This window comes from Sycon ciliatum, chromosome 3, assembly GCF_964019385.1.
Source record: "Sycon ciliatum chromosome 3, ocSycCili1.1, whole genome shotgun sequence".
NCBI classification, from domain to species: domain Eukaryota; kingdom Metazoa; phylum Porifera; class Calcarea; order Leucosolenida; family Sycettidae; genus Sycon; species Sycon ciliatum.
The window spans coordinates 8347518-8370793 of record NC_088645.1 but is presented as its reverse complement, the minus strand read 5'-3'; the positions used below and the strand labels follow the sequence as shown (position 1 = coordinate 8370793).

Here is a 23276-nt window from a genome sequence, read left to right as displayed (position 1 = left end):
GTACACTGGTACACTGTATCACAATGTACGCGATACACTGTAATGACTACGGGTAGGGGGCAGAGGAAAGTGAGCACTCTCATCTCTGGGGCAATTGCCTTGGACAAGCGGCTGCTTTGTACGATGCTGCATTGTCCCACTCAACTAGGCATCCGCACAGTCCCGTTGATGTACTATGATTAAGCACTCCTGCTCGCATGCATACTGCTCATCGTACCTCCGGGTATTGTTATCATACTGTGCTTCATCAACTTCCTGTGGACTGTGAACTAGAGAGCGGCCATCACGAGAGCCAACGTGAGTCACTGTCTTCCCGAGACAATGCATCTAGGGTTTCACGCAGAGAGGACCCAGTAATCAGATACAGGATGAGACTCAACAATAATTAGGAGTTCCCCGACGGAGCGAGCAAGACCCGACCGACATTGCCCTAAACAGGCCATCTCCGATGCGGTGATAAACATCGGCTTCGTCATAATGACGGTACGCTAGACAAGACAGAATCAATAGAACTGTGTGATTGTGGTGAGGTCCTCTCTTGAACGAGTACCCACTCACATGTTCCGCCAGATGCTACTGCCACTACAGGCATTGCATTTCTACAAGAGAACGAACTGGAACAAATTTTCTCGAGTATGTCTTATTTCCTGAAAAGCTGTCACCCGAAGCAGTGCATGCGGCGAATTGCACAATGTTAGACCTATCGAAATATTATCACCGTGTCACGGAGAGTTCACGCGGAAATGATCGCGACGTTAGTAGGTGAATGTCGCGAAAATGGCGCAATCTCGTCAGTCCTTGGTTCGGTGAAGTACTGGCAGCAATCTCAAGGATACAATAATGTTGAAGTATCTCTATAGTATATCGAGAATGGGAGAAGTGCACAGCAACTGTATTGTTACTGTCGGTTACAACAAACGTAGGGTTCTCGGAATGATGTAAGTTGCGTAGAGTCGATATTAACTTCGCACAATGAGCGTAAGGAGTGAATGATGTATGGCCGCGTACATTCTCCGGGTGTCGACTTGAAGGAAGAAATGGATACACTAGTAGTATGTCGCAAAGCTGCAGCGTGACTGCGTAGAGCGTGGAATGACAGGAGCCAAGCTAGGAGTAGTAGGAGGAAGGCCGATCATGTACGATGTACAGAACAGGGAAGACTGGACACCAGTACTCTGCCATATGCAGTGGCAGCAACGGCAGCCAGGAAGGAAAATAAGCCGGCAACGGGGTGCAATCGACAGCAAGTTATTCCGTCCCGATTATATTGCTCTGAATCGACGCTAATAATTTGGTATCACAATTGCGCAATAAGGTGAAGTTGTACTTCCACCAAGGAACGCAACTGCAAATTGAACTATCAGAATGTCTATCTAGAATAGCAAGATCCTTTCTGTCCCTCAGGGGTTGGTGCGTTGATTACACGTACATTCCATAATGTGCGTCTTACTTGGTCCAGCTCATACTGACCTGGCACAATGGTGATGTGTTACTCATGGTTGTTGTCCATCCTCCACACATGCCGTGTTTAATACTCCTTATTCCTCCTAGTTCGTGTCATACATGTACACCACACAGACAAGCGAGTTTGCACCCCTTCCCCCCCCCCCCCTCCCCACACACCCTTCAGTTCTACCCAGGAACATCTGGTCTCCCTATGAAGCCGAGACCGCAGATCGGCCGAACACTGCAGACCTCAGCAGCACAATACCATGCTACAAAACCCAAACCTAACCCAAAGACTGCATGTGCATGTACATGTAATTCCTTAACGCTACGGCAGTCGAACGGGCACAGGATGGATACTGGATGGTCAGCAGAAAGCAAAAACAATGGTGGCCAATTTTCCTGCTCGCAGCAGATGACAAGGTACCATGTTGTTTATCACCAATCCATGGTATTGAATTATCGCACCATGCCAGTGATGGTGTCAGCATTGCATCGCACTCTATCCTAAAGACCTAAACCTCACCGTGTTGACTCATCGCATGTATTAGGCCCGCTCATTTGATGTCTTCCGACACACAAAGGACTGCTATGGGGTGGTCTTGATGACGTGTAACATTAGATGGATAACGGCCAAGGTCTTCGCAAGATCGACATGGATTGAATTTGTTCTAGTCTACTTGTTAATATGTCCTCCGATAGCATTGGACAAGGACAGAGCGGTCGTCTTTGTGAAGTGTAACGCTAGATGGATACGGGGCTAGTATCTCCACTAGATTGAGGTGTCTAAACTAAATCCTGGTACTCAAGGTTTTAAGAGCACCACTCCATGGTGAGCCCTTCTAGGTGATATAAACGTACTTCTAGGTGATATAAACGTACTTCTAGGTGATATAAACGTACTTCGGCCTGGTGTGACCATGAAGGTCCTCGTATTTCAGTTCATCAACTTTTCGAAAAGGATCTTCCAGAGCAATACATGACAGGTCTATGCTGTTGAACGAGAGCTGAAACGTATCGCATTCCATTTCAAATCTGGACGGTTGTATGAGACGTTTGAAACGAATCTACGACGATAGTCCATGGCAGGCAGAGGTCGTTTGTTGAGCGCTGAAACCTGATCAAATTACCAGAATATATTCCATACTATAGCCTGTGGTTCCCAGTTGCGATTCGGCAACCGCTCTGTTGAGTGTTGCCACTTGCAAACGCGTCAAGATATCCAGTCCTGAAGGCTGTACACGCACTCCATTCGACGAGCAAAGCTTCTCTGACGAAGTCGCGTATCAAATTATGTTAGTGTCAATGTTGAAAGGAAAACCTGGACTTCCGTAATCACCTACGTCTTTTGTCTACGACACAAATGACAAGACAACACTGAAACAAGCCTAAAAGACAAAAAAATTGGAACATCCGTAACAGAATGTTCGCTTCATCCACAAGTACAACGAAAATATTTTACAAGTGAGCGAGCGGTGATTGGGAAATTTGCAGACGATGCTTCATTCGTATAATTATCATGCAGGAACATGGGCCAAGTAGTGAATAGTTGGCAGGAAAAGTGCGAGCTCCCATGTACGTAGGGAGCAGCACACCATTTCTCAAGTATCGCCGAAGTCACTGCAACCTCTTTTTCAAGAAATCCACGTGAACAAACATGGTAGGCGAGGTCAAATTCAGCTACATACTCCGCGCTTTGATCACTTTCCAGGTTCCAGGTACTGGTAGCACAACTTTCTGTGCAGGAGACCATACACTGACTATGTGCTTGGGTGTGAGAGCGAAGTGGTGACACGCCAATGCGAACGTCTACCATTATGCTTCAATTTGTGCCTTTACACTTGGGTTGGTGTCATGGTCAGGCGAATCCCGCTAATGTTTCTTCGTCTCTAAATTCTTGTGAGCAAAATATTTTTCAACACGTTCTAAACATGGTTTTGTGCTGACACGGTGTGTAAAACTTCAGTTAGCACATCAAGTATTAGTTCAATAAACACAGTGCGGGGAACCAATCTCAAAAAAGAAATGTCAGTCCACAGAAGTGCATGAGTGTTCATTTTGGGCGAAGACAATATTCTGTGAGCGGACATACGACTCGTCCATTGTACATACATAGTCTTTGGTGTCGTACTACCACAGAGAGGGGGGGGGGGGGATGAGCCGACCATTCAACACTACTAGAAACAACGTGATCCAGGCCTAACACTAGTAACAGTAGGGCGTGCGTGAGGACAATGCCACCAGAAGACTAAGGACGGACTGGAACGACGTGCACACACCGCCGGTCGCACACTACAGCGAACTGAGTTTTCGACCTTGGCTGAGCCGGATGCGTAAAGCAACAGAGGGAAAGCGTTTTGAACAGCTGAAATCTGAGACGGTACCACGACTTGAGTGACTCAACCTGAAATATTCCATCCGCATCGGCTTGGCCTTTGATCTACGAGCGCTCCACTACATTCGCACGCGTGAGAAGTGCAGTGGTGCAGATCGAGCTCCGTGAGATACGCGTTACTGGTGCTTTGTGAGTTGAGACAGGAAACTGTGTGAACGACGTGCGATGATCGATGTCGACCGCTGTAGAACCCGATCTCTCCTGACCAAGCCATGATCGTTGTATGAATATCCCTGCACATGCTCTGGGGAAGGGGAGTTCGTGATGACATGGAATTGGCAGCACCAACAACAAAAATGAAAAAATCAGATTCGAACTCAATACTTCTGCATACTGAACTCCTATTGTGAAATTCGGTCTCCTTTATAGCAGTGCGTTGCTGATAATGTATAAGCTGATTTTTTTACGAAAAAACAACACACCATTTGACGGCACAAAGCAGCAAGGCAGCGATGAGACAATCATATGGAATGGCAGGAGTAGGAGAGAGGCAGGGGCAGCTTGACCGACCATAGGGTCTCGCCTTCATTGCAACCCAAGCGCTCCAAAATTGATTGCTCAACAGCTGAGCAAGATACAGTTCTGCGACTGCTAGTGAAGGTCACGTGACGAGGATACTGGAGTAGGTGGTTTTAAAAACACTGACACACATCATAAGTATTAGTTGGCGTCCAGCTATGACAAAACGGCGGTTTTCCTGACTTTTTTTATATCTCGCTCTTCCGCCGGGTTAATTTACCTGACTGAAGCCCCCATGGAAATGGGAATAATATTAATAGACATGAACGCAACGCACGAACGACTCGGAAGAAAGTCAATGCCGCCGGTTTTCGGCACTGCGGCTGTGCCCGCTGCGGAACGCTTCATACGCTACCATTGCACTGAAAGGACTGAAGTGATGAATTCCTCGGCTCAGATCATGCATGCCGTGCACTGCTCTGCCGCAGGCCGTGAACAGGCGACGGAAGACCAGGATAACACATCTACTGCTAGAACGCCGTGGCGTTGTACCTTGTAACACTTCAACGTGGATTAGCTATTGAGTTTGGGCTTATCAGCCTTCTCCTCAGTGTCCCTACACCTACGGTGAAATCATGCCTACCTGAACTACATGTAGGGCATGGAACCCGCACAGACTCTGCTCAGAGCCACCAATTGACGCACCTCATCTGTTTTAACGAGGTGGAGAGGCGCGAAAGAACAGCACCGTCTGGGAGCGAGAGCCCGCCGCATCTTAGCCTTGTACAGGCTGTCGGAAAATGTTTCCTCCAAACATGAAAAGCTTCCTCTCATGGCTACTCAAAGTACCAGGGTGTCCACTGACCCACACCTGGCTGCGGTCCTATTCGCAAATTCGAATGCACTTGCTCGTTTCTAAGTGGATAGTGTAACACAGACATACACACATGAGCGGAGACAGGTAACAGACGATTCGGAAACGCTATTATATGCCCAGGTGAAGAGATGAACGAACCGTAACCGCCAGTACAATGGTCTAACAAAGAGTCGTCGACACACACCGTGTACCAGGCTGTGCATAGACCTACTCGCATTGCCGTGCTGTCTGATGGTGTGCTAGCAGAACCCATGTCGTTCCAGTGAACTAACTTACTTCATGGGATTTACTGGGCATGCGTCGGGTCTGTGTTACCATGGCAATGGTGCATGTACATTAGAAACGGGGGCCAATGCACCTATTTGTACTTAACGTACAGATCCTCCCAGAGACTCCACGTCCAAGGCGTTTGTCGTGTTGAAACAAACACAGGTGCAGATGCTTTCTTCTGTTTGCTGTGTGCCAATTGTCGGAATGTGTCTTATCACCACACACCAATGTGACACCATAGTTATAAATACTACAAGACAGTACAAGTACAATGCAGCACATACAAGTAGTAGGTTATTTCGGGTGATAGCATCTGTCAGAGTCCCAATCTAGACGGTAAGGTACATCTCAGAGTCTCTGCAGATACGGTGAGAAACATTTCCAAGGCTCTTTTGACACCGAATGTTCATGTGTTCGACCTTCGCATCAACACATCCCTTTCCTTTTTCGGATACGCAATTCATCACAACAAACGTAATAACATTACACTTAAAATCGAAGAAATCACATGGAAACGAGTTGTGAAGCAACTACCCAACAAGATAATAAGTAGTCAGAAAGTGCGATAACAGGGCACAAAACTGACAGGCTACTGAGACAGTCAACGACCTGAGACCTAGCTCTAACACATCCCCAGTCTGCAAACCAACAGCCTTCCAGCTTGAGAGGTTCAAGGTTATGGTAGGACCAATGAGGGGGCAGGTGAGCGCAGCGAAACGTAATAATATTACACTTGTTGTTATCGTATCACCATGTGTCACCACCCAAGATGGTGGTGGCGTTCCTGGGCATGCGGGAAACTCGGCTTTCAGCCGAGTCTCACACGAACCGTGATTTTTTTCTCTTTTTATCACCAAGGTACAGTGTAAGGCAGACATCCCAGTGCATGCCAGTAGCCCAGTTGACAGCATACTGACCAGCATGCTAGATGAGGAGTGTTTGACTCGTATCCCCACCCTGGCCCATCCAGATCTCTGGCCAGTTTGATCATGTTATCTGGACTCACCCGACACACAAGCAACTCAGCCCCATAGTTAGACCCTCAGAAAATAGGGAATATCTCGTGGATAGCACAAGCCAAGTCGGTACTACACTGTAGTTCTGAAAAATATTCGGTTCAACCTTTTAAGGCGCAGCAGTAGCGGATCATGGGCACATTGGTTTGCAGGTGCGGGCCGGCTTGATAATGATAACGTGTGTGTATGATGGGCGAATGTCACAACCACGCATGTACGCACACTTTATAATGTTTGGCTCGCAGCACAATATACTTGTTGACAGTATTGGCAGTTTTTGGCACAACAAGGCAGTAAGGCAAGATTCCCGGAAGGTATCAGCGACAACTAAGTTTGTTGAATTGAGTACTTCATCAAAGGCGATAATCAGCCTACAATACAAGCCACTGCGATAGTGTAGGTACTCGTCGTGGTGTGTAGGTCAACCATGTAGACGTACACGTCGTGTATGTACACGTACACGTCGTGTATGTACACGTACACGTATATGCAACCCTCGTTTCCATCACGGATGGGGAACAGTACGAAAGACACAATCATCAGTATCATCATGCGACAACAGGATCCAGTTTATACAAAGTAGTCCGCTAACACTGGTACCAGTTCACATAACATTGTTTGAAACAGGGGAACCTTTACAGACGCATCTTAGTACCTCAGGTATGCAGAGCGAATACCACCTATGGAAACACAGAGCATTGATACCGGAGGACTACAGTGCAATAACCGCTTCCTGCATTTTCAACAGCATGTCCGAGCAACCTTTGGGTGATTAGTACTATCTGTGCAACTATACAAGCACGCCTCTACACGGTTTTGTGTACAGGATAACTGCTCTTGCTGCGAACCCTTGTGCTCTGGGACAATTGGCACAATAAGAACTCTTAGTCTTATTCCACTCAATCTGCAGACAGAACTGATTCGTACTTTGTGGACTCATCAGTGCAGCACAGGAAAAACGAGGCCGAACCTGATAGAAATAAAAAATAACTTCTACTACAGTGCTGGCAACTGAAATCCGACCCACCTGAGCGGTGCGCTCACATGGCATTGTAACACTACGAAACAGAGGCCGCTAGAAAGTGAGCACACAGCTCAGGGGGTCGGATTTCCGCTGCCACCGGTTTACATGTATTTAAAAAAACACACTATAGTATTACAAGACTTGTGATGGTGTGATTGTAGTAGTAAGAGTTTCAGTGGACTGGCAATGAGCAGTTTTCTAGGCACGTACGCAAGCTGAGTGCTAACTCCTCTACCCAAAGAGTACTCCACACCATATTGCAAAGCTTTGCCACACAGCAAAGCGCCGAGAGGAGAGAAAAATGTGCTGTCCCTCCGAGTTTCAAATTCCCACAGGATCAAATACAATGTATTCGAGTCTACACTCATGGACATACAATGTATATCCCCATTTACGGCGCATTCGGCGGGAGTTATAAAGGACGATGAACTAACAGTTCATTTCGGCAGTTTCTGACGACCCACGCCAGTTCAAAGGTACCGTACCGGGATGAGTCAGCGATCCCATTGTTCCAGCCAACGATCCCATAGACTTATTGTCCCAGCCAGCGATCCTATTGTCCCTGTTAGCGGTTGTACAGTGCTAATCAGCAGTTGTACACTGCCAGTCGACAGTCAGCGGTCGTACATGTACTTGAAGCGAATACTGTAAGCAGATGAACAGATGCAGTGGGGGCATGCCTACTGCGAAGTTCACTAGGATCTTAGACTCGGCATTCGGGAGACGTTGGCGGGGGAAATGGGGTATTTTCTGAGTTCTGGACAGCTGACATCTGGCACTAATCGTGTACGCGGAAGCGTCCTAAAGTCAGTAGTGAACACGCGAACAATACAGTAGTACAGTTGCGGATGGAAGTGACCTTGCAAGACTACTGAATCTTCGTCTCCTAACTTTATGGTGTATGCTCGGATTAGCACCTCCACTGTATACACCGCAATGCCAAGACTGAAGATCTCGCACAACTGCTGCATCTTCGTCTCCTACCTGTGACAGTTGTGGTGCATAGTGTATGCGTGGAGCACGTGGAGCAGTCCCTCAACCGTAAGTAAGTGTAGACCAACTCAACGACGACATGGCATGTATTTCAAAGACTAAAGCACCTTCCACGAGACTCCTATCACACCGAACATAAGACAGTACAGTCTCTGAGAGTCACCCCATAGCTGTGAGCGCCTGCAGTTATTGGCCCTCCGGCTAGACATGGACACACTTTACAAACAACTAGATTGTAAAACTGGACATGTAGTTGACATTCACAAACTGTTCATGATTCCTGCACCCCCACTACTGCTCTCTGTGTGTATGTGCGTGCGCGCGCGTGTGTGCTGTATGTGTGTGTGTGTCTGGGCACAAATCAGGTACAATGTTATGAGTCGCTACAAAATCGTGTATCTTCCTCAAACCAGTCTTGCCAGCGCATGCATAACGACTGTCACACTGCAACAGCATGCGGTCATGGTTCACTTGCTTCACTCAACTCAGCCGCAGAGCTCGTCCCAGACTCAGGAATGACCACCCACAAGCTCTTCCTAGTCTTCAGGCTACGCACAGCTGCTCTTCAGCCCAAGCACGTGTCGTCTTATTGGCAATATTGCAACATACTAGACACGAGTTTAAGTCAAACTGTCAGCTTTGTGCTGACTTCTAGAACCAGCGCAGGAAAAATTCAATAATTCTGTCTATGCCAGTCCACGCTTTCCACAGCCATTTCCTAAACGTTTTCATTAGTCAACGTATCGTCACGATGTAACATGGATTCATTTTCCGGATGAGCCTTCGCGGCGGTACACCATACACGCTCTACTAGCTGCAAGGTACTAAGGTTGTGTGGGCACACATCTTGGAAACCCTTTGTGGTCGCATCATCGCGTTTGTGGATCTCGATCAACCCGAGACAGGGCTGTATGAGTATGCCATGCTTGAAGTGCCAGCTTTGCTTGCCAAGAGTGGAGCGGCAGCGTAATAGCTCAACACCGCATGGATATCTCGTACTAAGTCTCCCCCGCTGTCACCCGAAGCCACTGTAGGATTAATCGCCAATTTATGCCACAGTTGTGGATGTATCGCGTCGCCACGAGCTCAGCGACAGATTGGCGATTTGTCGTGATTCGAACACTTTCATCTGGGTGTTGGCAGGATATGCGGCCTACTAGGGCGATGCCTTTACCACCTGACAAGTATGACTGAAACATTCGGTTACAATCACTGATCCCAGTGATAATGCGGAGTCACCGACAAAAGAACAGAATGGAACTGGAGAGGCGCCCCAGCGCCTTGCGATGAAAGAACCTTTTGCAGAGATCGGCAACACAACAAATGCGCGATGAACTCACTGGACGCGGGAAAGGTCCAAAAAGGAGAGACAGATGTTACAACTGTGCCCTGCCTGCCACGGGTCAAAGACACAGTAGCAGTCGAACACATGTGCAAATAAAGGCGTTAAGTGGACTTGGCCAAAGCCGCAGAGCTGCGCTATTGTTTGAATGATACTAGTAATCCTGCCGAGTCATGGCCGCATGGCATTGTGAGCATGGCATCTTGTATACCCACGCAGAGTGGAATTTGAAAGTACTCCACCAGAAAAATGGTCCAGATCAGAGGCAGCTACAGAGTACAGGGCGAAGAGACGCCGTGACAGCACTACAACATCTACTCCAAGAATTCATGTTTATGATAGTATGATAGTAGTAGTATGATAGCGCGGTGACAAGAGCATATCGCCACTCCGCAGAATCTACACCAAACTTATCAGAAGCACTTTATCTATGTAATATGGTATGCATGTCAATTCGATGATAAAGCATCTCTCTGATCATCGGCACGTTATCAAACAGTGGTCCTTGATCTCGCACAATGAGCAATCACTATCCAGTCCATACTGCAATACTAGTGTGTATCGGACGTGGGATCACTCTACCTTACACATCACAATCTAGCAAATCCTCTCACTCTGCCATTAAACACATGCTCCGTAGGCAGAAGTACGGGTGCACATTGATTTGTCCTTCAAATCCGGTGAAACCAGTATACATGTATCAGCCCAGCAGTATCAAGAACAACTAGGCGTCAACACAACGTTATAACCTTATATGTTTTAAGAGTATTTCACATACATGTACATAAGGGCCTTTACGAAATGATGTCATCCAGATGATGTGATGCCTGATGACGATGCATGTGTTAATGTACATATGTGGTGGTGGCAATCACCACCTCAAAACACTATGGAATGCACCGGCTCTGATCCAGGAAGAGTGTGATGTAGGGCTGCTGGCTCTACACTGAGTCTTCACTGCCAGTGAGGGGGTGGTGGGGGATGAGAGATGCCCACACATGCAGCACTGCCAACACCAGCATAACGCGAGGCCCTTTAACCCTGACCAAACAGCGGCGGGTGGCGACACTGCGGGTGTGCGGTACTACCACAGCTTTAACAAACACCCAATGCCTGGCAAGTGCTGTGATAGTCTGTATTCTGATGTATCACAAACATGTAGCGGCAATGTCAATCAATGCGTTTAAGGTACATGCATAATTGACCAGATTGTTCATGTCATCTCGTGATATCAACTTGGAATCGCATGATCAGGTCACGCGTAGGCCCCACGGGGTCACGCCAACGACATACTAGTACTTAATGTGTACCAGCACTAGATCTACTGCCAATATTGGCGATACGATACTGGGCAGCAGTTGAGACTCCGTACAGTACACTACAGAGACACAGCACACAAGTCATCCACATCGCCCATGTACATTATCATACATGTACAGCTTTTACCTGCATTCACCTAGCAACTGTGAGTGTGGACTACCTATGCCATGGGCCAATGTGAGTGTAGACGAGATAGCATGACCAAGGCATGAATACCGTCTACTCCACAAGAGCAGTGAGTGTACTTGCGCGTACTGTCTACCCCACACACATAATCATAATAATTATTAGCGTGTCCATGTACTTGCATGTACTGTCTGGGAACGTCTCCGAATGATGATTGTACTGTGCCATGCCTATGTGGACATAGAGACAGCTGATTCGAATAATATTGGCACTGAACCTATTCCACTGTGTGTGTGTGTTTGTGTGAATACTGTCTAAATTCCTTCAGTACAATGTACGTTGTCGTTGTATAAGGTCATGCACGTCTAGATCTGATTGCTGCTTATGATAAACTAGACGACACACGGACTGTGAACAGAATGAAACGAGTTCTTTGTATACGGCTTCGTGTGTATGTGAATACTGTCTTTTAAATTCCTTCAGTACAGGCATGTACGTTGTCGTTGTATAAGGTCATGCATGTCTGGATCTAATGACTTCCAATGATAGCTAATTACTTAGTAGACGACACAATGAGAACAAATGGAACACGTAACGTTGTTAGTGGTTCTCCAACCTCAACACCATCGACCGTCAGACTGCAACTAGAGGACATCATGTCCATACACGTATGCATGCATAAACACGAGATAACGAACAACGGTGTCCATCCATGACCACTGTACGTAATATCCATGTACATGTACATCACCTTTTATGACCACTGTACGTTGCAACCATGTACATGTGCGTTTCCACTGACCGTAACCGCCGTCGCATATGTTATGTACAGTCATGACCACTGTACGTAATAACCATGCACATGGACGTTACATGAACATTGCACTGACCATTTTTATAACACAGTACGGATTAAGCGTGCAAAGCCTGGAATCAGTGATTCAGACCCTGCATGCATTGTACTTTGTAGGGGAGACTGAAAACAAACGCTGTGGATGGTAGGGTAGCTGGTGTAGGATATAGTGTACCTCGACCGGTGCTAATTGCCCGCCTGGTCTTCCGCTGTCTATGCGCTGCAGTGCAGAATTGCTTCTCCTGCATGGTGCTGCATGCTCAAGCAGTAGTACAACAGGCACAGGATGCGAGAACAAAGCTGTGAAGGTGCTGCAAGTGGTAGTTAGTGTTGGCACCTCGCGAGCTCACACAAAACGAGTGCGAGGTATACACGCCAGGATCCAAGGTGACACAATGCAGTGGTCAGGGAGAGTGAGAGAAAAAGAGAGAGAGAGCAGAGAATAGAGAATGAATACCTTACACGGCACGCCATCACATGGGTGGCGGCACCTGAGGCAGTAGGGTCCGTGTGGAGAGCACACTTATGAGAAGGACACAAAGGGTTACTGCGCTACCAGGGCCAATGCAGAGGGGAAGTGGAAGATGGGGCAAGAGAACAGGATCTGTGCGACTAGGCCAAGCCAAGCTAGACTAAGCTAAGCTTTGGCCAGGCCAAGTCGTGGAGGACAGCTTGTTCACGCTCCACACCTGGCAATTTGCAGCACGCCGGTGGTGCAGTGAAGTAGCTCACGGAAACTCACGGAAACCGAGCACGGCGACGAGGCTCACAGGCTTTCTGTTCAACACCCTGCTACCTACTAGGAGGAAGAGCACTGGTGTTAGCAGGACGCGAGCTGAAAACGACATGCGCCACGGGGAAGATATGAACTACCTACCACATGCTAGCAGTGGAGACGCACACGCACACACACACAGACCTCGCTGCGTAAATGCTATCTCTGCGCGCCTTCCTCTCCTGCGCTGGCCGAAGCGCCGAAGCGCCAGCTTAAAAGGAGCCCCAGGTCGACGGAAGATGGTCGGTTAGAAGCAAGGCAAAGAGAGAGGCACTCCGGCCAATAAGGAATAATAAAATTGAATAGGACACTCGTGTCCAGAGCGGTTAAAGCCGGATAGCCAGCAGGTAGCATTCAGTATAAATATTCACTGTCGCATCTCTGAACGGCGTAGTTGACTTTGGGAGAAAACGGGATACGCAACTTCCGTGTTGGAGAAGCGGTCAGAAGCTGGGGCAGTCGCAGTATATTAGTCTCCAGAAGGCTGTCAGAATTCTTCACAACCTGCAGATGGTGTACAGCGCCTACACGAAAAACGTGTCGCTCGGTGGTGTTGGAGCTAGGAGTTCATTAGACGTGCTGCGAGTTGGAGCAGCTCGGTCGTATACCAATGATACGCAGTCCAGCGTTTATACGTGAAGAGGACGACGAGGGGGACCTGGAGAGAACGATAGAATCGAGTATTGTTAGCACTGTTGCTGATAGTCCCACCTTGACAAACATTAGCAGCAGCAACACACTTGGTCGCAAAATGGTCGCCGGTATCCCTCAGTCGCAATCCTGGCACTCGCTGTCCTCATTCTCTCTGTCCAAGTCCAGAAAGCAATCAACGCCAGGAGCGGGGCAGACGGCTGACCCGCATCGACAGACACCAACCGTGCCGTCCAGTGCCAGTAGTAGCCGGAGTGATAGCGGCAAGTCGTCTGGATACGCCAGCTCCACGCAGTGCCAGCAGCACCTGACAGTTCGGCCACGCTCCAACACAGCCTCGCCGACCACCGGTACTGGAGCGTGTCGACGCTGTGGAGCCGTACTGTGTCGGTGGCGGAAAACACATCACAACGTGGTCGTATGCGGTGCAGGCGGAGTGGGAAAATCAGGTAAGACTTTTGCAGATGAACTCACAGGTCTGTATTTTATTGTGTTAGAAAAAACAACAAAAAGAAACAGCTGTCTTATCCTCTCTTCGTATGTCCACCGTTCCGGAAGAGGGAAGTAAGACGGGGAATGGTATGAACAGTGCACAACGTCTTTTGTACTGTCGGTGGTCGCATCATTGCGGTATAGTAGATCTACGCACACGTCCCACATGAACAGAGAATCAGCATAATGGGGGATAGGTTGCATTTTCGAGGAGCCCAGCATGGTTTGCTGGGTGATATGTTAGGACGCAAGGTGTCCACGTCGACATGAGGCGAATATCACCAAAACAGCACAAACTAGTCAGTGCCGCTAATCGAACGCGGCATCCTGACTCGTGGCAGACGTTGGCAGGAAGACAAACTTAATGTTACTGGTTGAATTTCATCTGTAGATGGTCGCATTGTGAAGTTCACAACTTATTGATCTACATGTGCCTCGTGTTGTCGGCACTGGTGTGCGCGTCATGTAGAGGGAATTCAGCATCTGCATGGCATGCTCAGTGGCACACTTGTTGAGTGAGTCTAGTGCCCTTCTGTAAACCTACATATCACGTACATGTAGTGCTATTACACTGTACATGGCTAGGGGATGGTTGGATGTAGGCTGCAATAGAGTCTGGCCACCTTGCACCCAGACTCTGGTTGTGAACAAGTTGCGAAGATCTTCACCATGCATGACTGTCTTGTGTATTGTGCAAGAGGTGATGTGTTGGCTGGTTTTCCTGGACATTCAGGCGCGGATCTGCGTACCTAATCAGAGCTAACAAGAGTTCATTTGGGGGGGTTAATATCTTATAGACTCTTGGCACTGGGTGGATTATGCCGAGCCATGAAAATCTCGTCATTACCCAGTATCTTCGCGTGAAGACTACACTTCTTCAGTATTTATAGAGATGACTCCGATTACTCTCCCGCTTCAGGCTGTAATAGTCATGTACCTCGCGAAGGCATTGAGCTTGAGTAACATCGAGAAGGAACTAATTCAACTCTGCCTGTAGCCTTGCAGGATGTAGCTTCCATCGTTCTGGCCTGAGTGAATGGGATTGCAGAGGGCTGCATTTACCCTCTCGCCCGGAAACTGTGGACCAAGCAAGTACCACCGTGCCAGAACTAGAGACAGATGCTGGCCCAGGTAGATTAGTACTGAGTCTATTGACAGCATCTGGAACTGTGGAAGGGAGATGATTGACAGGGACCACTGTTCAGTTACCGATGCGTATTGGCACAGTCAGTGGCGTCGAGTGTAATTGCGATTGCGACCGCATGCGACAATCATCATTGCGCATTTGCGGCCATGTATCTGCTCGCTCGAACTGGCACGCAATTGCAAAGGAAAATATCCAATGATATAAGTGTGTAACAGAACGCTGGTACGACTATTGAGTGCCAGTTCACGTATGATTTCATGTATTGTACCGGACGCAAGAACACTCCTCAGCGATGTCGATTCAGAGCTCAACACGACCACTGGCGGTGAAAGGCCAGATACATAGTGGAGATGTCATCAGAGGCGACATGATACTAGATCTAGTAGCGCTGATGGAATACATGGCCATTGCATTGGCTAGCGTTCTTTAACCATGGAGAACATGTTCTGGCTCGGCATTGTAGCGAAGTTGCACAACCACCTAATCCATGTGATCGTATGCAATGTGGCGATTGGACAAGGTGAATATATTCCGTGGTCAGGTCATGCCAGTCAGTCCTATTTCTTTACCGCCCATCTACACTTTACGTTGGGCGTCCACACGCAGTCATGAATGACGCGTTCCGATGTTACCTGGTTACTCTCCACAGACAGCAAAACACTATCAGCTTGGTGACTGGGTACGTTCTTTCAAACCACTCGCCACAAACCCAGGAATCCAGTGTGCTATATATAGACGAACAATGGAGGGCTCGTTAGGGGCGAATTGACATGTTACAAAATCATTCACAGATCGAAGTATGTGCGATGTTTAGCTTCCACGGACAAGGTGGTCGCCACACAAAATGATGTCGATAGCCACATTGCGTGTACATGTACATGTACCTGTACATGAACTTACATGCAGACCTAAAGTCTAGCTTGGATTACTGTGTAGACATGTCGAGAGCATATTGTCGAGACGTGTACGATCATTTCAACAGGTCAGCAAGTAGCAGCTGTGTACAATCGTGCAGTGTGGGTAGACTGGGTAAGGATGAGCGCACAAGGTGTCCAATGTACTCGGGACGGTAGACATATCCGCCGCGCAAGACTCACGCTCTCACAATAACCGGTCCACACAAACGAACTACAATGTAGACATGCTGTAAAGAACAATGACCTATTCGTCCTTGGGTGTCTCTATAAACAGATCAGAGACATAATGGCGTACAACTGTAACCAAGCAGAGAAAGGTGTCAGCGGTTCTTGCAGTGGTACCCGTCCACTAAAAAGATCCACCAGCACAAAGACTAAAACAGAACGGCCCATATCATCCATATGGGTGATAAAGTCTCTGGAAGTCACACGCCAGAAATCGGTGTCAATGTATCGCATTCCGCGCGCATTGGTGACCCCAGGAAGCCCTCGAAGTGGAAAATAATGCAGCATGCTTATAGTTATAGTGTTCTAAGGGTTCAACGGTATCCCAGCGGATTGTGTGAGTTCCGTCGCGCCCCGTCCAGGTATCTAGTCTATGTACTTGCCGAAGGCCAGGGGATGATAGCAGAAGCACAGATAGCAGAACGAGCAACTCACGTAGGGGAACACAGCGGTTCAATGTTTCAACCAGCAACTAACGCACGGGAACATAAGTTCATGGGAGCACAAGAGGAACACGAGTTCACCGTTTCTAGACACTGCTAGTAAAACCAACAAATAGAGCGTTTTTGTATCGTTCCGCTTTTATCCTGGCTTGTTATCACGGGAAGAGAAGTAGTTTGTCTGTTTGAAGATAGGAGATTCTTTTCTAAATAGCCAGTAGCAATGCTGTGATCGGTCACGTCTGCGAGGCGATGAAGCCTAAACGTTTCAAAACCATTCTATTTTGGTCGTTGCAGTGTCTCTGGGGTAGAAGCGTGGACTTTACTTGGCCTGAACGTGTACCCGTAATAATTATTATTTACAGACACCCTTGTAATAATGATTCGTCCAAGATCCAGTGTACCTATACTGACCATTTGTACCCCCATGTGTGTATGTGTATGTGCGTGTTCCCCGCGTCTGAATATGATTCCTGCAGCTCTGCTAGTACAGTATCTAACGCACAGGTTCATCTACGATTATGATCCCACACTTGGTAAGCAAACGCACTAGGTCTAGGATGTGTTCGACAATGATTGCTGTGTTCAGGTCTATATCTCTTCCGCCTTCCCCCATGTGTCATCCTCTCTTCACTCTCTATCATCTGTCTATATCTCTTGCTCGCTTTCCTACCGCAAATGTTTCTCCGCCTTTCTCCCAAGTCTGAAGAGTGAGCTCTTGATAATGCAGTACATTGTATCTATCAGATCATGATAAAAATATTGAGGTCCATCATCGGGTAGATTGCAGATCGAGTGATCCTTGTTATACTGATGATACATGCTGCAAACTAGTGTGCCCCCGCGCACCCATGTAAGATTCCTCGCCTATCAAGGATCCCAGCAGGCACAAGGAAAATAGTATGCTTCTATCGCTGGACTACAGCGATCGGAGCGGTCCGAGGGCTGGCTGGTATTGGCAGTCAAGGTGTTCTTCGGACTTTTTCCTTTTCATTCCCCAAACTGATGAAAATTTCCCACAGAACTTAACCCGTTGGTGTCGGTAGGTCCACTTCTACTAACTAGTACTAGTATGCTGATGGTGTGAGTGGTTAATTTTAGGTCTTAATCGTAATACAGCAAATGTACAATGTACCTGCACGGTACAACAGTGAGGTTGATTTGACAGTACAGTGCATAACAATGCTGTTCTGTACAGTGCATAACAATGGTGTTCTGTCCATGTTCTGATCTTTATTTGCAGAGGAGAGCTATCATTCGTTCCTTGCACTGGATGGCTGTTGTGCTGAACTGGACATTACAGAGCTAGCTGGACAGGTGAGTGAGCCGCTTGTCTACGACGTACTAGTGCTGAGAGTATTGTATTGATGAACAAACAGTATTGTAGTTTGCAATACAGCTCACTTGACCTTTTCAGGGTGATTTTGTGCGCGAAATGATACCTCCTCTCTTGCCAAGTACATAACCTCCACTATCACAAGACGATTCACAAGACTATAATTGTTTGCATAGGTTCGAAATGGATCTAAGGTGCACCATCGACATCATAAGTCGATGTTCAGCCAGGGTCCATGTTTGACTCTCAGGGACGGGGTAACCCCATGACTAGACTGCCCAACTTGCTACTGATGTTTCCATATCGACTTTAACCTCGCAAAAGCAAAAACTTACTATACCCTGGGCCAGAATAACATGTAAACATCTCCTTAAATGAAATTGATTGTTCAAACTAGGAACACACGCTTCTTCCCGAACTTGCTCCGTGTGCTCCGGATGGCAGTCGTGAGTCAGTCAAATGTCAAGTTCGGCAAGAAGCGTGTGTTCCTAGTTGGAACAATCAACTTCATGACTATTACCGCCGAAGTCGCAACTTCTAAGTTCGTATGAAATTTATAGTAAAGAAAAGTACCAAGGAACTGCAAGTTGCTCTATAATGTGTACTAACACCACCAGTCCTTGGTCCTCTTCTTTACTATAACATAATCCATCGGCTCTCCATCCGAGTCTAGATGTAATTGATCTGAAATAATCAAAACAGTCATTGCGTCAACAATGGCATCAAACAATCGTACACGTGTACTCGCATCCTGGCATTGTACATATCAACACTCACTGGGTCATTACTGACTGATGTCATTCTTTTACAACACTAGAGTGAACTTGTTGCTCCTCGTTGGAGCAACCAACTTCAACACTAGAGTGATTTATAATAAAGGTTTTTGTTCTGCTTTGACGTCATTCTTCTTCGGTTTTCTTGTGAATTGTTTTTTTTTCCTATTCAGAACTTGACCGAGTCGTGTGGGCTGTTCCGCTCCAAGGTGCTGGGTGCAGATGGGTTCATAGTGGTGTATGACATCACGGATCCGTCGACGCTGGTCGAGGCCGAACGCACCATCGATCACATACAGCGAGAGCTTCTGACCATACCGTCGGCTTCCAACAGCAACCGGTCGTCAATGTCGGAGTGCGTCGCGCAATCGCCACACGAGGAACCTTCTCACGCGGACCGCGACGCGGAAGCCGTGCCCGCGGCTCAGCCACCGCCGCACATATCGCTCTCGCCGGCCACGTCGGAACACTCCGATAGCAGCACACCCACCGTTCCCGGTGTGTCGCCTGAGAGCACGGTAACTGCGTCGGGCGTTGCGTCACCGCTACTCACGAGCCCAAGCCAAGCCAACAGTATACCACTGGTACACATTGACAAGTCGAATGCAAGGTCACGCGACAGCCTGGACGCATGGAGTGCGCGCGACTTCCCGCCCATCATCCTGATCGGCAACAAGTGTGACTTGGAGAGCGAGCGCAAAGTGCCGACACGCGACGCACGCCAGGTCAGCCTGGAGACGCGCTGCTACTTCGACGAGGTGTCGGCACGGTCCGGGCACGAGGGCGTGGACCGCGTCATGGCCATGCTGGTGCAGATCATGCGCAGCCCCAGTCTGTTTAAGGACGGCGCGTTGACACCGAGTAACTCCGGCAGCCGCTCCGGCACACCCAATAAAATGCCGACGTCGCCAATGACCAGTGGCAGTGCCATTCTCGGCGGCGGCGCAATCGCCCCCGGCAACGCAATGGAGGGGCCGAGCGGCATGTCGGCACTCGCAGCTCGCGGCTCCGTTCTCACGCTAGGCCGCTCGGCCATGACAAGGAAAGTGCAGGAGAAGCGACGACGATCGCAGTCCGACATCTACGCCATCAAGCACTCCGGCAGTTGGGTGGCGGAGGCCAGCGATTTCCGCAGCAAGACACTCTCGCCGGAAAGCACACGACCAAGCCGTCATCAGTGGTGGCTGCGTGCCAGCTTGCGAACTCAACTCGTCCGCTTCCAAACCAAGATCAAATCCACCAAGTCAAAAAAGTGAACTCTTTGACCAGCTCTACTCCAACCAATGTCTTACACAATCATATCTATCAGCTATGCAGGTCTTGTCTTTGTGAAGCTTCAAAACCCTATAACAATCTAGAATGAAGGCGAGAATCCTACTTTCAAAGTGAATTTTTTTTAAAGGAGCACTACGTTCATAGAGATTTTGTGACACCTGAACCACTTTGCGGAGAATCCTGTAACGATAGGGCATTGCACATTACGCATACACGTACACTGTTCTACATTCTGCCATCTACCACACAATACGTATTGTAGCACTCAACATGTTTTTTACGTCAGACTGTGTGGAGAGGTGTTACTTCAATTGTTGATGAAAGTGAAAATCGACGTTCATTGTGATATCGAAACCCTGCTTTTTGACAAATCTTTGTACACACAATTTCCCCTTGAGCAGTGACATTCTGCTAATATATCCTTTTGTTGATACCCTATTGTCTAAAGCATAATCGGTGACACACACACACACACACACACACACGCACACACACGCACACACACACACACCATGCTATTGCCATTGCACTTGAATTGCGGAGTACTAATATATTAGCCTTCCACCACCTTCTTAGTGGTATGCCCATGAATGAAATTTCACGCTCTATTTACTTCATTCCAATGTAGTCCACTACTGAGAACAGTGGGTTGAAAAGTTGAAAACCGTTTGGAAAATGTTTTGACAGCTGACTGAGCACTAGTAAGAAACTAGCAGCTTTACTGCTCTGTACATGCGTGAAAGAACTCCACTGACTGTCACGAGCCCATCCTCCTGGCACAGACAAAAGACAATACTCGTATTTTGGAAATACAGCGGAAGTTACTTTGGAGTATACATCTGTGTACATGCGTGAAAGAACTCCACTGACTGTCACGAGCCCATTCAGGCTCCTCGCACAGACAATACTCGTATGTTGGAAATACTGCACAAGTTGCTTTGGAGTATACATTATAGTGTGCGATCAGAAGCTCCTGCTCCAACAAGTAACTTGTTCTGTGCATGCACAACCGCCGGGAGTGACCGGAAGTTTGAATGTTAGTGGATCTCTTCATGATAGGCACTGGTTGTGTTCCAGTAACGTCTAGATCCGATGTTGCAAGGAAAAATTGGCATATATTGCAGAGTAGTATGCGTGAGAGGTACTAGGACTCTCCACTGGTCTTCTTCATTACAAAACAGGATGTGTAGCATCTCATAAATAATACTCCTCTGCCACCTGGGGTGCCAAGTTACAGCCATGACCATAGTCACTGTGGCTCGTCTGGCAAACATAAGATTGTAGTACATTTGCAGAATGCTGCCGATTATAAACTCTGCGTGTGTGTATGTATATATATATGTGTGTGTGTGTGTGTGTCCGTTTCTGTGTGTGTTAGTGGTGTCTGCATGTGTGAAACCCAGACGGGCAAGTTCTATTCATGTTCAACAAACATGAACAAATTCTGCCGAAAATGCAGGAAGTTGTATTTCTCGCCGGCGCTGAGCGCAGCGAGATACGCGAGAAATGATTTCTCGTGAAATATTTTCAGTTGCAAATATGGCATCTGGTGTGTTCTTTATTGTCGCTTCTTTTCCTGACTTCTTCAGTCAGTTTCGAGTCTCACCAGTGTCCCTGCCCTCCCACCCTTCTTTTCTGTGCATATTATCATTGCTTTTTTATCACTGTTTGCCGTGATGTGCTTGCCATGCCTACATGATGCCTAATCGCCATTGGGGATATACACCCGGCTTTTTCCCTCACAACTGCGTCCGTCGGCGCGAGGGTTTTTTCTAGGGCTCAAACGGTCACGGTTTTACCCCTAACGGTTAACTGCTAAGCTAACGGTCGGTTTAACGGTTATAACCTATATTAAGGCCAGCCACGGCAATCCTGCGGACTCTTTTTTAACCGTATATTTGACTATACTCATTCAAAAAAATGTACCCTATTCAGTACAACGCACACATGTACATTCTCTTGCATGCTCATTCATACATACTCTCACACCAAGAGACCAGATATGACCGAGTTGACAGCCCAGAATTAATTGCGTACGCGTGCGACAGCCTGCGCGAAAGTGCATACTTTGCAACGACCTGATACTTGAAAAATTGACTGAAAAGTTAGTGCGTAACCGTTATCTTTATCGGTTAACCGTTAATTCTTCGTAACCGGTCTGCAACCGGTTAATCGGACTAACCGTTTGAGCCCTAGTTTTTTTCCCGGCTGGCTCGGTCCAGGAAAATTAATCTGACGGTCCCAAGTGGTTCTGCATCATGGCCTATTTCAGCTATCCACTGGCACGCCTATTCTATCTGAGACACTCTGCTCTCAGTCCTTGCTTCCATACCTCACTCGTTATCCGGTTCACATCTGGCTGCGGCCAACTACCCTTCACTTTGTGTGTTGTCGCTATTGCTGTCCATGTCTTTGTGTATGCCAGTATATGTGGAGCGAGAAGTCGCTTTGCCACATGACAACCATCTATCACCTCCGGATAAGATGGAGGACTGGGTGGAGACAGGGAGATGGCCTCAGCTTTGCCTATCCAGGATCTCAGCAGCAAACCGTGACTGGGCATGCGTAGTAAAAGACGCGTGGACGTTGACGATACCCGTACAACGCTGACAACAGGACAATATTAGTGCACATCCCTTTTGTCCAGGATTCTCATTTTGACAAGTGCAGACACAGCTAGATGGACAAATCACCTTACCTTGAACTGAATTGGATGAAATCATTTGCCAAAAATGCCCATATGAGAATCACTGTTTGCAACATGCAGTGGTAGCAAATGAAATCCAGCCCCCTGCTTTCACATGGCTTGATGTGATGTGTCTGCTCAGTCAAGTAACCCGAGCCAAAGGGGCTGGATATCATTTTGCAACGACTGATACTTACCGTCTTGCGGATTAGCAGCAGTTGCTGTTTCTGCTGCTTCTTCTCCTGGTGGTACAGATGATGGAGATGCGCCATCAACGTCGCGAGTGAAGCGTGAGAGGAACTTGTGCCGGGCCTGACTTGCTGCAGCTGGTTGCTTTGCTCCATGTATTTGAGTAAGCAGCCTGAGCAGGGGATAGATATTCAATGTACACACAGTGAAACAGATCAGTGAATAGGGGTGGAACTGCATATCCAAGAG

At 47.8% G+C, this 23276-nt stretch overlaps 2 protein-coding genes across 2 annotated transcripts in view; one reads left to right on the top strand and one right to left on the bottom strand.

The window, feature by feature from the left end:
- Positions 1 to 23276, bottom strand: part of LOC135811335 (nucleolar protein dao-5-like) — a 41328-nt gene that overhangs the window by 10049 nt on the left and 8003 nt on the right. Inside the window, exon 5 of the mRNA XM_065324563.1 lies at positions 23036 to 23199. Coding sequence (XP_065180635.1) covers positions 23036 to 23199 — 164 coding nt within the window. The remainder of the gene's footprint in view (positions 1 to 23035; positions 23200 to 23276) is intronic.
- On the top strand, positions 13193 to 20950 carry LOC135811334 (uncharacterized). Its single transcript, XM_065324562.1, has 4 exons — positions 13193 to 13996; positions 17248 to 17304; positions 18012 to 18085; positions 19051 to 20950. Exons 1-4 carry the CDS (start codon positions 13507 to 13509, stop codon positions 20131 to 20133), a joined length of 1704 nt encoding a protein of 567 aa, XP_065180634.1. The 5' UTR covers positions 13193 to 13506; the 3' UTR covers positions 20134 to 20950.

Bases quoted from the DNA above. Each gene is read 5' to 3' on its own strand.
- LOC135811334 (XM_065324562.1), top strand. From the start codon at position 13,507: ATGATACGCAGTCCAGCGTTTATACGTGAAGAGGACGACGAGGGGGAC. The intron at 13,997-17,247 runs GTAAGACTTTTG...TGATTCCTGCAG, and splicing joins AGGCGGAGTGGGAAAATCAG to CTCTGCTAGTACAGTATCTA. The intron at 17,305-18,011 runs GTAAGCAAACGC...CTTTATTTGCAG, and splicing joins CGATTATGATCCCACACTTG to AGGAGAGCTATCATTCGTTC.